This window comes from Octodon degus, unplaced genomic scaffold (genome assembly GCF_000260255.1).
Source record: "Octodon degus isolate 3935 unplaced genomic scaffold, OctDeg1.0 scaffold00033, whole genome shotgun sequence".
NCBI classification, from domain to species: domain Eukaryota; kingdom Metazoa; phylum Chordata; class Mammalia; order Rodentia; family Octodontidae; genus Octodon; species Octodon degus.
Window position 1 is genome coordinate 8,050,222 of NW_004524609.1, and position 13,180 is coordinate 8,063,401.

The window sequence follows — 13,180 nt, forward strand, 5'->3', positions numbered from 1 at the left end:
TCCACAGATAAGGCCTGGGAGCATAGCTCAGGGCATAAGCACTTTCCTGTCAAGCACAAGGTCTTGAGTTCGATTCCCAGTACCACCAAAAACAAACAAACAAACAACCAAATAAATCGTTAAAAGAAGAAGTTCACAGATGTCAGCAGAGAGTGGGGCACATCCACAAGTGTGCAAAGATAGAGGTTTAGATGGAATGTTTTGAGAAAAATTGCTCCTAGAAGCTTGGTGACGTGAGGAGGATATACAGCCATACGTGGGGGTATATGAGCTATTTTAGGACAAGGCAACATTATCCAAGGATACAGCTTATCTGAGCATAATGCTTGGATGGTCCTTAGCATGGAACCACACATTTCGAAATTACATCTTTGGTCTTTGGAACTATGTTTATCTTTTTTCTGTAATCCCAAGCATGGGGATTATAGTCGTGCACTGGGGTGTGTGTGTGTGTGTGAGTAATTTTACATGACAGTTTTCATGCGTTTTGTTTACCTGATTTTTCAGTTGCTGATTTTCCTTCTAATTTCAGGAATACTTCATTCAGGGTTGTCATGGAAACACCATAATTCTCTATTCCCAGGCTAGGACAGTTATCAAGGTCCTTATAAAGGTCTAAAGAATACAAATACAACTATCAATCAAAGAAACAAAAATTACTGAGAGCATCTTTCCAAACTAAAAAATGCAAATATGTGAAACTATATTTAAAATATGTCACACTTATTTTATTTATTATTTATTTATTTATGTTTTGTTGGTACCACGGATGGAACTCGGGACCTTGTGCTTGCCAGGGAAGCACTTATTCCACTGAGCTATCTCTCTGGTCTGTCACGCATATTTTAAAAAGCAACATTTCAGGGCTGGGCAGATCGCTCCGCGGACTTAAGTGCCTACTTATGTAGACACAGGAACTGGGGTTTGATCCCTAGCATGCCGTGCTGGCCCCGCCTCTCGGGCACATGGAGACAGAGATTGAGACTGGGCATAGTGGCATGTGCCCATAATCCCAGTGCTTGGGAGGCAGAAACAAGAGGATCACTATGAGTAGACTAAATCCATAAAAAAAGACTACAGTAAAAACTAACATTTCATAAATAATCTCAAGTTTCAAATTATATGCATTGATATTTTACATTATGTACTTTAGCCCAAATATTACTTTTTATGATCAAATATTAATTCGTAATCATTTACATTAGTTTTATTTTAATATTTTGCTGACTTGCTTTTAAAATTTAGTTAATTATGAGACTTTATATTTCTGAACTCTAAGCCTAGTTAACTGAAGAGTCTTTTCCAAAGAACAGTTATAACAGGGATCCATTTATGCCATGACCAATAAAAATGTAGGCAATAATTTTTATTTTTATGTATTTAGTACAGGGTCTACAGGGTCTTACTACGTAGATCGGACTCATAGTGATCCTCCTATTTTCAGCCTCCCAAGCACTGGGATTACAGGCACGTGCCACCATGCCCAGTCGCTGGGACAGGACCAGCATGGCACACCAGAGATCAAATCCATGCCACTGTGCTCTGCCTAAGCAGGCACTTTAGTCTGCTGAGCTATCTGGCTGGCCCTGGAAATAATTTTTTCGAGAACTGGAAGATGTATAAGTTTAGTTCAGAAAATATGTGTCAAAGGATATGTCATTTATTAAAATTATTATATTTCTGATGTGGAAAGAAAAATTGACAAGCATTAATAGACAGAGAATGAAGAACTGATTGGAAATTTTCTTGGAATACTAGGAAACTATGAGTGATCGCTCCCTCCATCAACTTTCGATTCACTCACGCTTCGGTTCATTCACCAAAAAATACTTTGGCCTCAGCCATTGTTTATAAAAGAATCAACAGTGTCTTTGTCTACATAGACTTCAGTTATACAAGTTAATGAAATGAAGCTTAGCTAACAACAGGATTCTGTTCTATGTGATTATGTAATCCATGAGGCTTCAACCTGGAGTGTCTACTTGGATAAATTAGAAGTTTCAGTGTAGTATAGACTATCGTACAGAAAAAAAGTATAAAATGAGTAAGATTTAAAATGCATCGTTGTTCATTCTGCTTAAAACTTTTACGAATGTCATCTAAATTAAAATGCGTCAGTTATGGCTGGAGTGATGCTTTGCCTCTGGACTCTGAAGAACGTTGTTCTATTACTACAAAATGTGTGCCAGAGTTACCTCACAGCATAATTTAGGAGCCCTTTTAAACCTCCCACATATGTGGCAAGGTTGATTGTTTCAACCTGTCAATGTATATCTTCCTAGCGCCTCACTGTCGGCAAGCAGATCCCTGAGTGACAAATATAAGTAGTAGACTTGTATATACACATCTAAAAATTCCAGGGCTGGGGAGATGGCTCAGTGGAATAAGCGCTGCCCTGGCAAGCACAAGGGCCTGAGTCCAATCCTCGGTTCCGCCAAAATGAATAAATAAACAAACAAACAAATAAAATAAAAATTCCAGTGTTATTATACAAAGAAACTGGGTCAAGAGGATGACCACATTCTGGGCTACTATTTAATGAAGTGGTTAAACCAGGTGCTTCGACTTTTTGTGTCTATGCACAAGGTGTGATCCTAATTGCGCTGCCGTGCAATGCCTCGCTATCTGGAATCCGTTCACAGCACTGACATTTCATGGTTGTTTTTACTTTGAGGAAGAACTGGAAGTCTCATGGTGCCAGATCAGGTGGATATGTGGGTGAGAACGTGTTTTTATGATCCTGGCTTGTGTTGGATGGCCAGTGGCAGAAGCCTTCACTGTGGCTTTATTTTAGCTTATCTATCTATCTATCTATCTATCTATCTATCTATCTATCATCTATCTATCTATTTGGTACAGAGTCATGCTATGCAGCTCAGACTCCTAATGATCCTCCTGTCTCAGCCTCCCCAGTGCTGGGATTACAGGAGTGCATCACCATGCCCTGTCTCGGTGGCCTGCACGGCATGCCTGGGGTTCTGGGGATGGCACAGCATGGGGTGCCAGGGGTCAAACCCGGGTCCTTGGGCTTGCCAGGCAGGTGCTTAGACCTTCAAGCCATCTCCCCAGCCTCACTGTAGCTTTGATTTCACTTTATAAAGATGTGTATGGGGGCTGGTGAGATGGCTCAGTGGTCTAAAGCACCTACTTAGAACAAGCTTAGCAAAGCACAGGGACCACAGTTCAATCCCCCAGCACCACATGCCAGCCAGCCCCGCCCCCTGGTGGGCTGAGCTGGCCACACACACACACACACACACACACACACTCACACACACACAGATGCGTATGAAAGAGGGCTTGTAGAACTGCTTCAGAAAGTGGTGAGAATGCTATGAAACATGTTCAAAGATAGTATTTGGAGGAGGCCTGATGACAATGTATCTTTTACTCTAATAATTTATTTAGTCCACCACTGCATACCATAATCACACCATGCACAGCTATGAATTGCAAGCTGGTCTTCTACAAGGAGAAAGAGGACTAAACGTTCTCTAAAATACCCAAGCCCTACAATGCAATTATTAAAACATAACACTATTTTCTACTACATACAAAATAATCATAATTTTACCATTCTTCGAGGAAATATCAATCATAGAATGCATTGCAAGTTTTCCATAAATGTTAGATATAAAATTATTGTTATAAAATGATTGTTAATTATTGTTTTGTTACGAAATTGTTTTTAATCTCTCATTTCACTGTGATCACATGCATTACCTGGGAACTTATGGGTTGTTTCTAATGGTAAGATATAGACAAGTTTTCCTTCACTTTCTGCTGACAATTTGGCAGCAGGGATGTGCTGTTTAATAAGTGATGTTATGTTTTCCTGAGAGCATACTTCATTCAACTGCAAACTGATATTCAAGAACAGTACATGTTATTTGACAAGTTTCTAACAGCATAGAAATAACGATTCATCTCTAAATGACCAAGAAAATCTGTTAAAATCTAATGCAAAGAATATGTCACACAAACAGGAAATAGGAAGACACAAACAAATGTAATAAAAAACCTGATTCCATGAGTGTGGTGGAGAAAGGAAAGGAAGTAGCTATTTGGAGCTACTGTCTGCTTGCTCATAGATTATGCTGAGAGAGTCAGGTCCCAAACGGAAAATGACTCCAGATTAAAAATATCAGTGGTGTATCAAATCAGGACGACGCAAGATGGATAATGTCAAGGACTGTGTTCAAAGAAAGCTTAAATCACTTAAATAGGATTATTGCTCTAGTTCAAAAGAACAAATGAATTGCTATTCATAGATGCCCCCCAGGTTTGGCTATTCATTTTATTCATCCAGTGCAAGTGCATCAATGTCTAAGTATGTGGCCAACATAGCATTAAATGCTGAGAGACAAAAACACTCTTGGGACTGGGGAGATAGCTCAGTGGTCTAAGCACCTGCCTGGTAAATGCAAGAACCCAGGTTTGATCTCTGGTACTGCATGCTGCGCTGGCCAGTTCCAGGGGCATCATGCTGGCCACTGAAACTGGGCATGGTAGCACATACCTATAATCCCAGCACTGGGGAGGCTGAGACAGGAGGATCACTATGAGTCTGAGCTGAATAGTGAGACCCTGTACCAAATACATACATACATACATACATAATTAATTATTTAAAAAGAAAAAGAGAAACACTTCTGCTCTTAAGGAACTGTCTAATGGGAAGGCAGGAAAGAAACAGTGATATGTATAAAGATTATAAATAATAGTGAGCGTTCTGAAAGATACTAGCTGACAGACAGAAACTAATTATAAATGAACCTGGGTTTGGGGAGCTCAAATTCTAACTTCCTTTGTAGTGTCAAGTCCAGAACTTTGAGTGAGAACAAAGTTATCACTGGGAAGAGCAGTCTGTCTATTTGAGAGCACCACAGATATTTCCCCATTGTAGAAAAGCAAACACAGAGCAAAACAAAATCTAGTGATCAAGATTCTAAGGTATACAGTAAAGATCTGTAAAGACATTACTTTGAAACTTGGTTTTGCCATTTGAAACCTATTGGTAATTTATCCTATCAGAACACTTTCCTCATTTAAAGATAAAATAAAGATTTCTAATATATGGGGTGCTCTAAGACCTGAAAACAGCGATGTCCACCCTTACTTAGCAAGTTATTAAAAGTGGTAAGCCAGCTGCTTAAGGCAAAGTTATTTATTTACTCATAAGGCATGTATGAATCTGTAAGACCATATGTCATTTTTAGAAATAGTTAACTCCACTGAAAGGTGAACAAAAACATTGTCACTATTCTCCATGACACTGCTCGTCCAAATAAAAACAGTTCAAGAAATATTTCTCAATGCCAGAGTAAATACTGAGGTAAACAACGAGGTAGGGACCTGGGGTTCTGGGCTGTGTCCCCAGAGGATTGGGAAATTCCCCCTAATGATTCTCAACCGGACAAGATGGGAGCCCTCTCAGCCTAAAGTGTATCTTTATTTTGATGCGTGCCCAATTCAGTGGGGAGACGACAAGCAAGAAAAAGGAGAAAGAGCTTGAGGGGTGGAAGTGAGTAGCCTGCTGAAGGAGTGATGTTAACCCCCTGGATCAGAGGCAGCAACACGAAATACAAATGGTGTCAGGTGGAAAAGTTCCCTCCATGCATACTTCCTTTAACAAATAATGTATAATGGGTATATTTTCTTTCCTTTTTGTTTTTTTCAGTACCAGATTTCAAACTTGGGACCTTGTGCTTATGCTGCTGAGCTATCTCTCTGGCCCAGTGTGGGTATATTTTCTATCACATCCAACTTTTTGTTCCTGTCTTATATTTTCAATCTCCATGACTTGCCAACTGATACCTCTTAGTGCGCACACTATATCCACAGCTCCACCCCAATGCGTTCGCCTCTATACATAATCATAAAAAACTTTCTTATGTATTCTCATGATTGCTTTAATCATCTTCCTTTACTCTAGACTCATTCGTACTTACTCCTGGCCTCTCAAGTGGCCCTACCTCAGGTGATAACCGATTCCCCATTTCTTCTTCAGAAACAGAGAAGAGCCCGCACACTTCAGCCTCCCTTGGGAGAGAAACACTTTCCTATCTGAAAAGAAAAAAGTAAAGGAAAAAGTTCTAAGAAGTTGCTCATTTATTTCAGAGGAAGGATATGTTATCATTTATATAATCTAGCTCTAATTCAGGAGCTTCTACAGTTTCAGTTTCAAAGACAGGGTGTTAGAAAAACTCCAGGAATTACACATAGTTTAATCTAATTTATGGAATTTATGCGAATATATTGCTGTCTACAGAGCTGAGGAGATAAAATTATATGAATACAACTTGGTGCTACAGCAAATGGGCACACCGTAGAGTATAATGGAACAAACAATGGAGTATTTGAATATTTCAAGTTGATTTGCACCAAATCTAAGTAAATAAATTAATCATATGGAGCATTAAGGAGTTATGTTAACACCCTAGATGAGAGGAAACGATATGAAATTCATAATAGATGAATCCTTGGCAGATCTGTACTCAAATCTCTGTAATCAAAATAGTACAAAATTTGCAAGATGCTCTGACGTGGTTGGGGATATGATGCTTTCGATCTAGTTCATGCCATCTCTAGATCTTCAGATTACTAAATACAGCCAGATGGACAGATTAGAAATGCATGTAAAGTCCTTCACAATACCAGTGTGTATTTCTCAAATATGTTACAGGCCCCATCAGAAAACTTAACCAACACAGCAGGTACCGGCCAGGATGTCTGCCTCATCCATGAACTGGGTGCTGAAGAGGATCACACGGTCGGCTTTATGCTCCTTCAGGAAGTTCCAGACACGGTGCCTGGAGAAGGGATCCAGCCCTGCTGTGGGCTCGTCTAGGAGGAAAATCTACAAAGAAGGCATGTTGATTCCGTTGCAGGAGATTTTTCCTCCAGAAAACTTACTTATGGTCAAAGGAGTATCGTGCTTAGGATTTTACTGTTCTAGTGAATGTTGTATTGTGAGTATTTTATTACATGTATCCTTTGGAAATTAAACAGTTTTTTTAGCTATTACCAAAAATGTCACTTTCTTTCTTTTTTTTTTTTTTTTTAGTTTCACTTTCTGACATTTGAATTCACTTGTAAATTTAATCTGACCTACCTGAGGGTCTCCTAAAATGGCAATCCCAAAGGTAAGTTTCCTTTTCTGTCCTCCACTTAAGTTTCCAGCAAGGACACCCTGAATGTTTTTCATTTCTAATTCCTGCAAGGCTCTTTGGACCTAAACAAAAGAGACAATATTTATGACGTCATCCGAGATTTATCTCTCTCACTCTTCTTAACATTATAAATACAGGGCTGTGACATGTGGTGGATCAAAGCAAGGATATCAGAGCCAAACTGCCCAAGTTTGAATGCTACCTATTGATTGTTAACTTGCTGCCCAAGTTTGATCAAGTTACCTATGTCTCGAAGCTTGGTTTCCACATGTGTAAAATGAGAAATATAACATGTTGCTTTGTGTCTGAGAACTAGATGAGCTTTAACATCTCTGCTGAAAGATCCGCTTGGCACTTTGTAAGCTATATGTAAACATTAGCTATTGTTTCACTGAATTTTCTTGTCTAGCATTTACACCTACTCACAGGTAATTTAATGCAGGAAGAAAAGTCTTCAGCATTTCATCTTCCCCCCTACATTCGTTCCACCATGTTTACTTACCTCCTTATCCACTTCTTGTGGCTGAATCCCTTTTATTCTAGCAAAGAGCCTGAGGTTTTCTCTCACAGTGAGGAAGTCAAATTGCACATTAGATTGTGGGCAAACTCCGGTGATCCTGGTGACACTTTCTAGGTCAGCTCCTCCTGAGAGTCTGTTATTATAAATGATGACAGAACCTGTCCCAAAAATTCAGTGTTAATATCAGGATAAGAGGAAGTTAAAATATTTCCAAATAAAAAAGTATCTGTCTGTCTGTCTGATTTTTATCACCAAGACTTATATAATTTAGGGATTATAAACTTCCGTTTCATTTGTAAGGTATTTGAAAAGCATTCCCAGGAAAATGGGAATTTCCATTGCTCTTTCTCACTTCTGTCATTCGTACTTGGCTCGATGCCCAGGGAGACCTTCGCAAGGATGATGCACACAGAGGGCGATGAAGCTCTTCCGTATTCTTATTTGTCTCCTGTTGCTGCTGGTTAGTGAGAGAAGAATACCAGGCTAGCCTCCTGGGAAATGAAAAGTCCATGCAGGAAGACATGTGCAGCTGTCCTAACTAAAGCTAAAAATCTGGGGAAGCTACGCCAAACCACTCATTCCCAGTCACTTCAGTACAGATCAGGAAAAAGTGCCCAGGAAACTCACAGAATCATGGGAAAAAATAAAACATTTTTATTTGGAACCCTAAGATTTGGGAGTGCTTGTTATGCAGCAAAACCTGACAGATGAAAAGTGAAATCTCACATAGTAATTAATGATCATGAAGATAATTATTATAAAATATATTCCTTAGATACCAAGCAATTACATACTTTTATAGTGTAATGTTATAATTAAACTTCTAGTTTTCATTGGTTTCTGTGTCTGTGTTGATAATCGGAAGGATTTTATATTAGCAGCTGATTGATTTGTCTCTTGACTTACAAAAAAAGAATGACACATACCTTCGGTAGGGAGAGACAACCCACTTAGGATATTTAACAGTGTTGATTTTCCAGCTCCACTGTGGCCAAGAATGGCGGTGATTTGGCCTTCATATATGTCAAATGTCAGGTCTAGGAGGAGAAAGGCAAGGAAGAAGTGAAAGACAGAAGAAGGAAAAAAGAGAAAGAAGAAAGGAAGGAAAACAACTTTAATAATAAAACTCTATTATGGAGTCAATGGACTGTTTCTCCTTGAATAGTTGTACTTTCTAGGTGTGAATATACTGGCTTATTAAACCGAAAATAAAACTAATAAAATAATCTTTATGAACTTATTTTTCATAGAATATTTTCTAGAAAAATTTGAATTACTTGTATTTATATATTTATTTATTTTGCAGCACTGGACATCAAACACAGGACCTTGCCCTGGTGAGGCAGGTGCTTAAGCCTCTGAGCTATCTCCCTAGTCCAATTACTTGGTTTAAATGAATGAAACATGCCTTATGGACTTAGGTCAATTGACATTGCCTAACAAATGGTGGGTGATGTTAATAGTTATTGAATGGAAGAACAGATCAAGAATAAATTATCCCATGGAAAAAACTCATTTGAATTAAGTATCTCTTGCTTTTCTTGAGGAAAAGTAAAATGTATAGTATACACCAGAAGTTTTTGGATTATGTAACAATTTTTGTGAGTTTACCAAGACAAATCTGAAAATATTCCTAGGCTACTTCAATAAGGCACAGCGTGATTTTTAAATACACACGAGACCAAAATATTTACATTTTCTAACTTTTATAAAATGGATGCTCCATTGTTGGAAGGGAACATTCACCATATGGCACCAATAAATTTTCAAATATGAGATAACAGTAATTATTATTAGCATTCATTTCTCATTAGAAGCAAAAAGATTGAACTTCAATTAGTAACTCAGTATCAATAAAATTTTTGTTTTACCTTTTATAGCTTCTATTTTACTAGGTTTTCCTTTATATTCTTTTGTAACATTTCTGATTCTGAAAAAAGAAAAGGCACTTCAATGTGAGCGTTTTCTTCAGCTTATAATTCTAGTTTGGTTGGCTGAGTTGAATACGTCCTCCAGGTACAGAAAGAGCTGGGAGTTCACAGTCATGTGACAGAACCTTCTAGAAGGCTGTTTCTTAGCCACGTTGCACATCAGCATCATCCGAGGAGTTTTATAAAGCTCATTAGTGGGTCCCTTCCACAGAACCTGAGATGCCGTGGACAGGGGTGACCTAATGTTAGAGGTGGAGAAGCTCCTCTCTGAAATGCAAATCTAAGGAAGCCAGGCTGCGAGATAGGGGCATCTAAGACTACAGGGCTCCCTGTGAAACCCTGGCACGGACTCGCGATATCTTGGACCATCCTGAGTCAAACGCTCCAGAGGGTCCGTAAGGGGAGGAGTAAGGAAAGGGCCAGTGCGCCCTAATAGCAAGCACATTGGCTTCACAGTCCTACCCACCTGAACGCTTCCTATCTATACCACTTGATTTCTCTGTTACCTTAACCAGTGTACTCCTTCCGGGTAAGTTTCAGCTTTCAGAACCTGAAATTTTGGAGTACTTGTTGGAGTACTGGAGGGTAAATAAAATATTCCCCCTAGTATGCCCAGGGCTTGGTCCCTGGTAGACAGTCGATGAGCATAAGATGATTTTAGTTAGATGATGATGAGCCTGGGAATGGGATGGAGTGGAATTAGCATATTCCGCATGCCATTAGAGACCTGCAATCCCAGATGTTTATTGGCCTGGCTTTTTCTAACATGTAAGTAGCATTCATAAGTTGAACCAAAATTATGTTTCTTGTTTTGTCATCTGTAATTCATTACGGCATTCAGATTCCATTCATATTAAATATTTTTTATAATGTTCCCGTTTCTATGTAGATCCCATTTTATTGTCATTTCTCAGTTGGGTGGGGTGGCTGAAGAGATTCGAGAGAAACAGAGAGACCCACACAATCATGTCAAATAAAGTTGTCATGTTGCTTTGAGCAACTCTGCTGGAGTTAGGTTTAGCTGAAGTTGCAGGCCAAACACAAGTGTGGAGCACAGGAATGGAACAGGCTGAAATTAAACAGGCTCCTGAAATTCAGACGGGCTGAGAAATCTGACAGTCACAAAGGACTGACAATTGCTGGCAATTTGTTGGTGAATTAGAGCTGGACACTCACTCAGGACCTGAGGGTTTTATTCTTATTTATAAATAAGTTATCAGCCTAAAACAAAGTGGCTATTTTGTTTTTACACAGAATAAGGACAGGGATGACTAGCTGGCACATGTTTTTCAATCCCCTTCATGTCTATCTCCGGGCTTCTTTCTTGTCCTCTTTCCCATTCCTTCACCTGCTTTTAAGAGATAGCAAATAGAAGGGGAAGGAGATGTGAAGTGAGCAAGACTAAGAAAGGCTGAGAACCCAGGGAAGGCGTTGATGGGGAAACTCAAGTTTTAATTTCACGTACGTATCAATGGTGTGTCACTGCAAGGGATCTGCAGTGGAATTTGTCTTTGAACCAAAAGAGAAAGGAAGGGTAAGGCATGGGCAAGCCTAGGTGGAGCTGTCCACAGGGCCCAGTCTATTAGCACCCACCTTGGGCGTGTTCTCTTTGTGTCCCTGTTACCTGATGGCTTCCTTCCCTTGAAATTCCGAAGACATTGGTTCAAAAGAGTCATTGGGTAAAAGACTGGGACCTGTCACATTTTCGAGGGCTCCATGATGAGTCTGTTGTTGTGACCAAAAGGAGGACTTCAGGAAAAACAAAGGTGAATATTGATATCCATATTCATCTGGAGGACCAGGAGACAAATGTCAGCTCAAACACTACTTAAAGAGAGCCGTGCACACACAGCCTGGTAATCAAACTGTTCTGATGCTCAAGCTGATCATGAGTTCAATCCAAGTTAATGCATGTTCTTTTCTTGTTTGTTTTTCTTTTTCTTCATGCTGGGGATTGAACCCAGGGCTGCTCCCATCATAGATGCTGCTTTACCAGTGAGCTGCACCCCAGTCCCTGTGAGTGTGTTTTGGTTTGTAGCAGCATCAGACCAACATATCTGTATTATATTAACTGATTTTATAAAGAGCAACGAAACTGGTTGAATTTTTTTTTTCAGGAAAATTTCAATATATGTTTAGAATTTTCTTTTCCCTAAGAAAGCAAGCTTGGAATAAAAATGCAATATAGTCAGGCGTGGTGGCTCACGCCTGTAATTCCAGCACTCAGGAGGCTGAGACAAGAGGATTGTTGTGAGTTCAAGACCAACCTGGGCTACAAAGTGAACTGAATTCTGTTTAGGAAACCAGATGTCGTCACTTTAATAAAGGAGAAGGTATTGATAGTGACTGTTGGAGCTACGCAGTGGGTATTCAAAGGAAAGATAGAATAAGATTTAACAAAGTAAATGACACTAGGGTTAGAAAGAGGAGCAAAGAGCAAAAAATAATTTATCCAAACAATGCAAAAGGGAACTTGGAAAAATATCAACTTTATATGTCATCTTTATTTTATTCCCAAATACAACTTTTCCACTGAAACCAATTTATGGCCTGATTTAGGGACATTCTAACCATAAATGTATTATTGGAAACTAAGCCACAATGTACTTGTATATTTTACTGTAATTTCTGTGTTTCTAACATTCAGGAAACCTTCAAAATGGAAGAATCATATTTCTTCAATGTTCTGCAAATAGTCTCCAGTGTAGGGCTCATGTGTTGGCAAATTTATGTGTATTTTTCACCTGGTCAAACATTTATGCAGTAAATATTTCCTGAGATTTTTCTGTATGCCTGGCATATGGTTATTTTTCAATGAGCACCTCTTTTGCGACTGTTTAAAAATCACAGTGTACAATTATCATGTCAATTCAAACCAAGAGAAAATACATAATAATAAAAAGAAGCAAAGAAAGTGAACCACTGCATTGATCACAATTTTTGTTTGCTTGCTTTTTGTGGTACCAGGGATTGAACTCAGGACCTTGAGCTTGCCAGGCAGGCACTTATTCTACTGAGCTATCTCCCCTGCTCCATGATCACAAATACTAACTGAGACTAAAGAGTTCATCAGATACCAGTGTAGATACTTGTGTTGCATCTGTGGACAAAATAGATTCCCTGTTCTCATGCAATTCATGTTACTGTAAGTGGCAAAGTGATGAAGTAAGAATTTACAGGACAGCAACACTTGTGAAATTCTAGGAATGTGTTTTAAAGCACAGCTGTTCAGCTCTTACCTCTGATGAACTGTATCACTCTCTAGAAAGTATTGGGCTCCCTGTTCTTTTCAATGTACAGCCAGGGCTCAGCAGTACCAAGCTAAGTAGTTATATAAAAGTAGCCATGAATTTTCATGATTGCCATTTAGGAATAAGCTTTCTAAGCATTTCCTTTAATATGAACAAGTCTTGCACAATGAAAAGAGTGAATTTCAAATAAAGATTAGCAATTGGACATGCAAAATTCAGGCTGTAGTTCTGAAGAGTCAAAATTACAAGAAAGAAATGAAGAACTAATTTGGTCATGGGCTATGACTTTGTCTATTTCCTTCCTGT

General features: G+C 39.0%; 1 protein-coding gene across 1 annotated transcript in view; it reads right to left on the reverse strand.

Annotated features, from left to right (window-relative positions):
* Positions 1-13,180, reverse strand: part of Abca8 (ATP binding cassette subfamily A member 8) — a 96,542-nt gene that overhangs the window by 44,780 nt on the left and 38,582 nt on the right. Inside the window, exons 10-18 of the mRNA XM_023713973.1 lie at positions 11,248-11,413; positions 9,564-9,622; positions 8,619-8,729; positions 7,675-7,850; positions 7,115-7,234; positions 6,721-6,859; positions 5,976-6,066; positions 3,724-3,863; positions 496-615 (exon numbers count right to left, since the gene is read on the reverse strand). Of these exons, the coding sequence (XP_023569741.1) occupies positions 496-615; positions 3,724-3,863; positions 5,976-6,066; positions 6,721-6,859; positions 7,115-7,234; positions 7,675-7,850; positions 8,619-8,729; positions 9,564-9,622; positions 11,248-11,413 (1,122 nt within the window). The remainder of the gene's footprint in view (positions 1-495; positions 616-3,723; positions 3,864-5,975; positions 6,067-6,720; positions 6,860-7,114; positions 7,235-7,674; positions 7,851-8,618; positions 8,730-9,563; positions 9,623-11,247; positions 11,414-13,180) is intronic.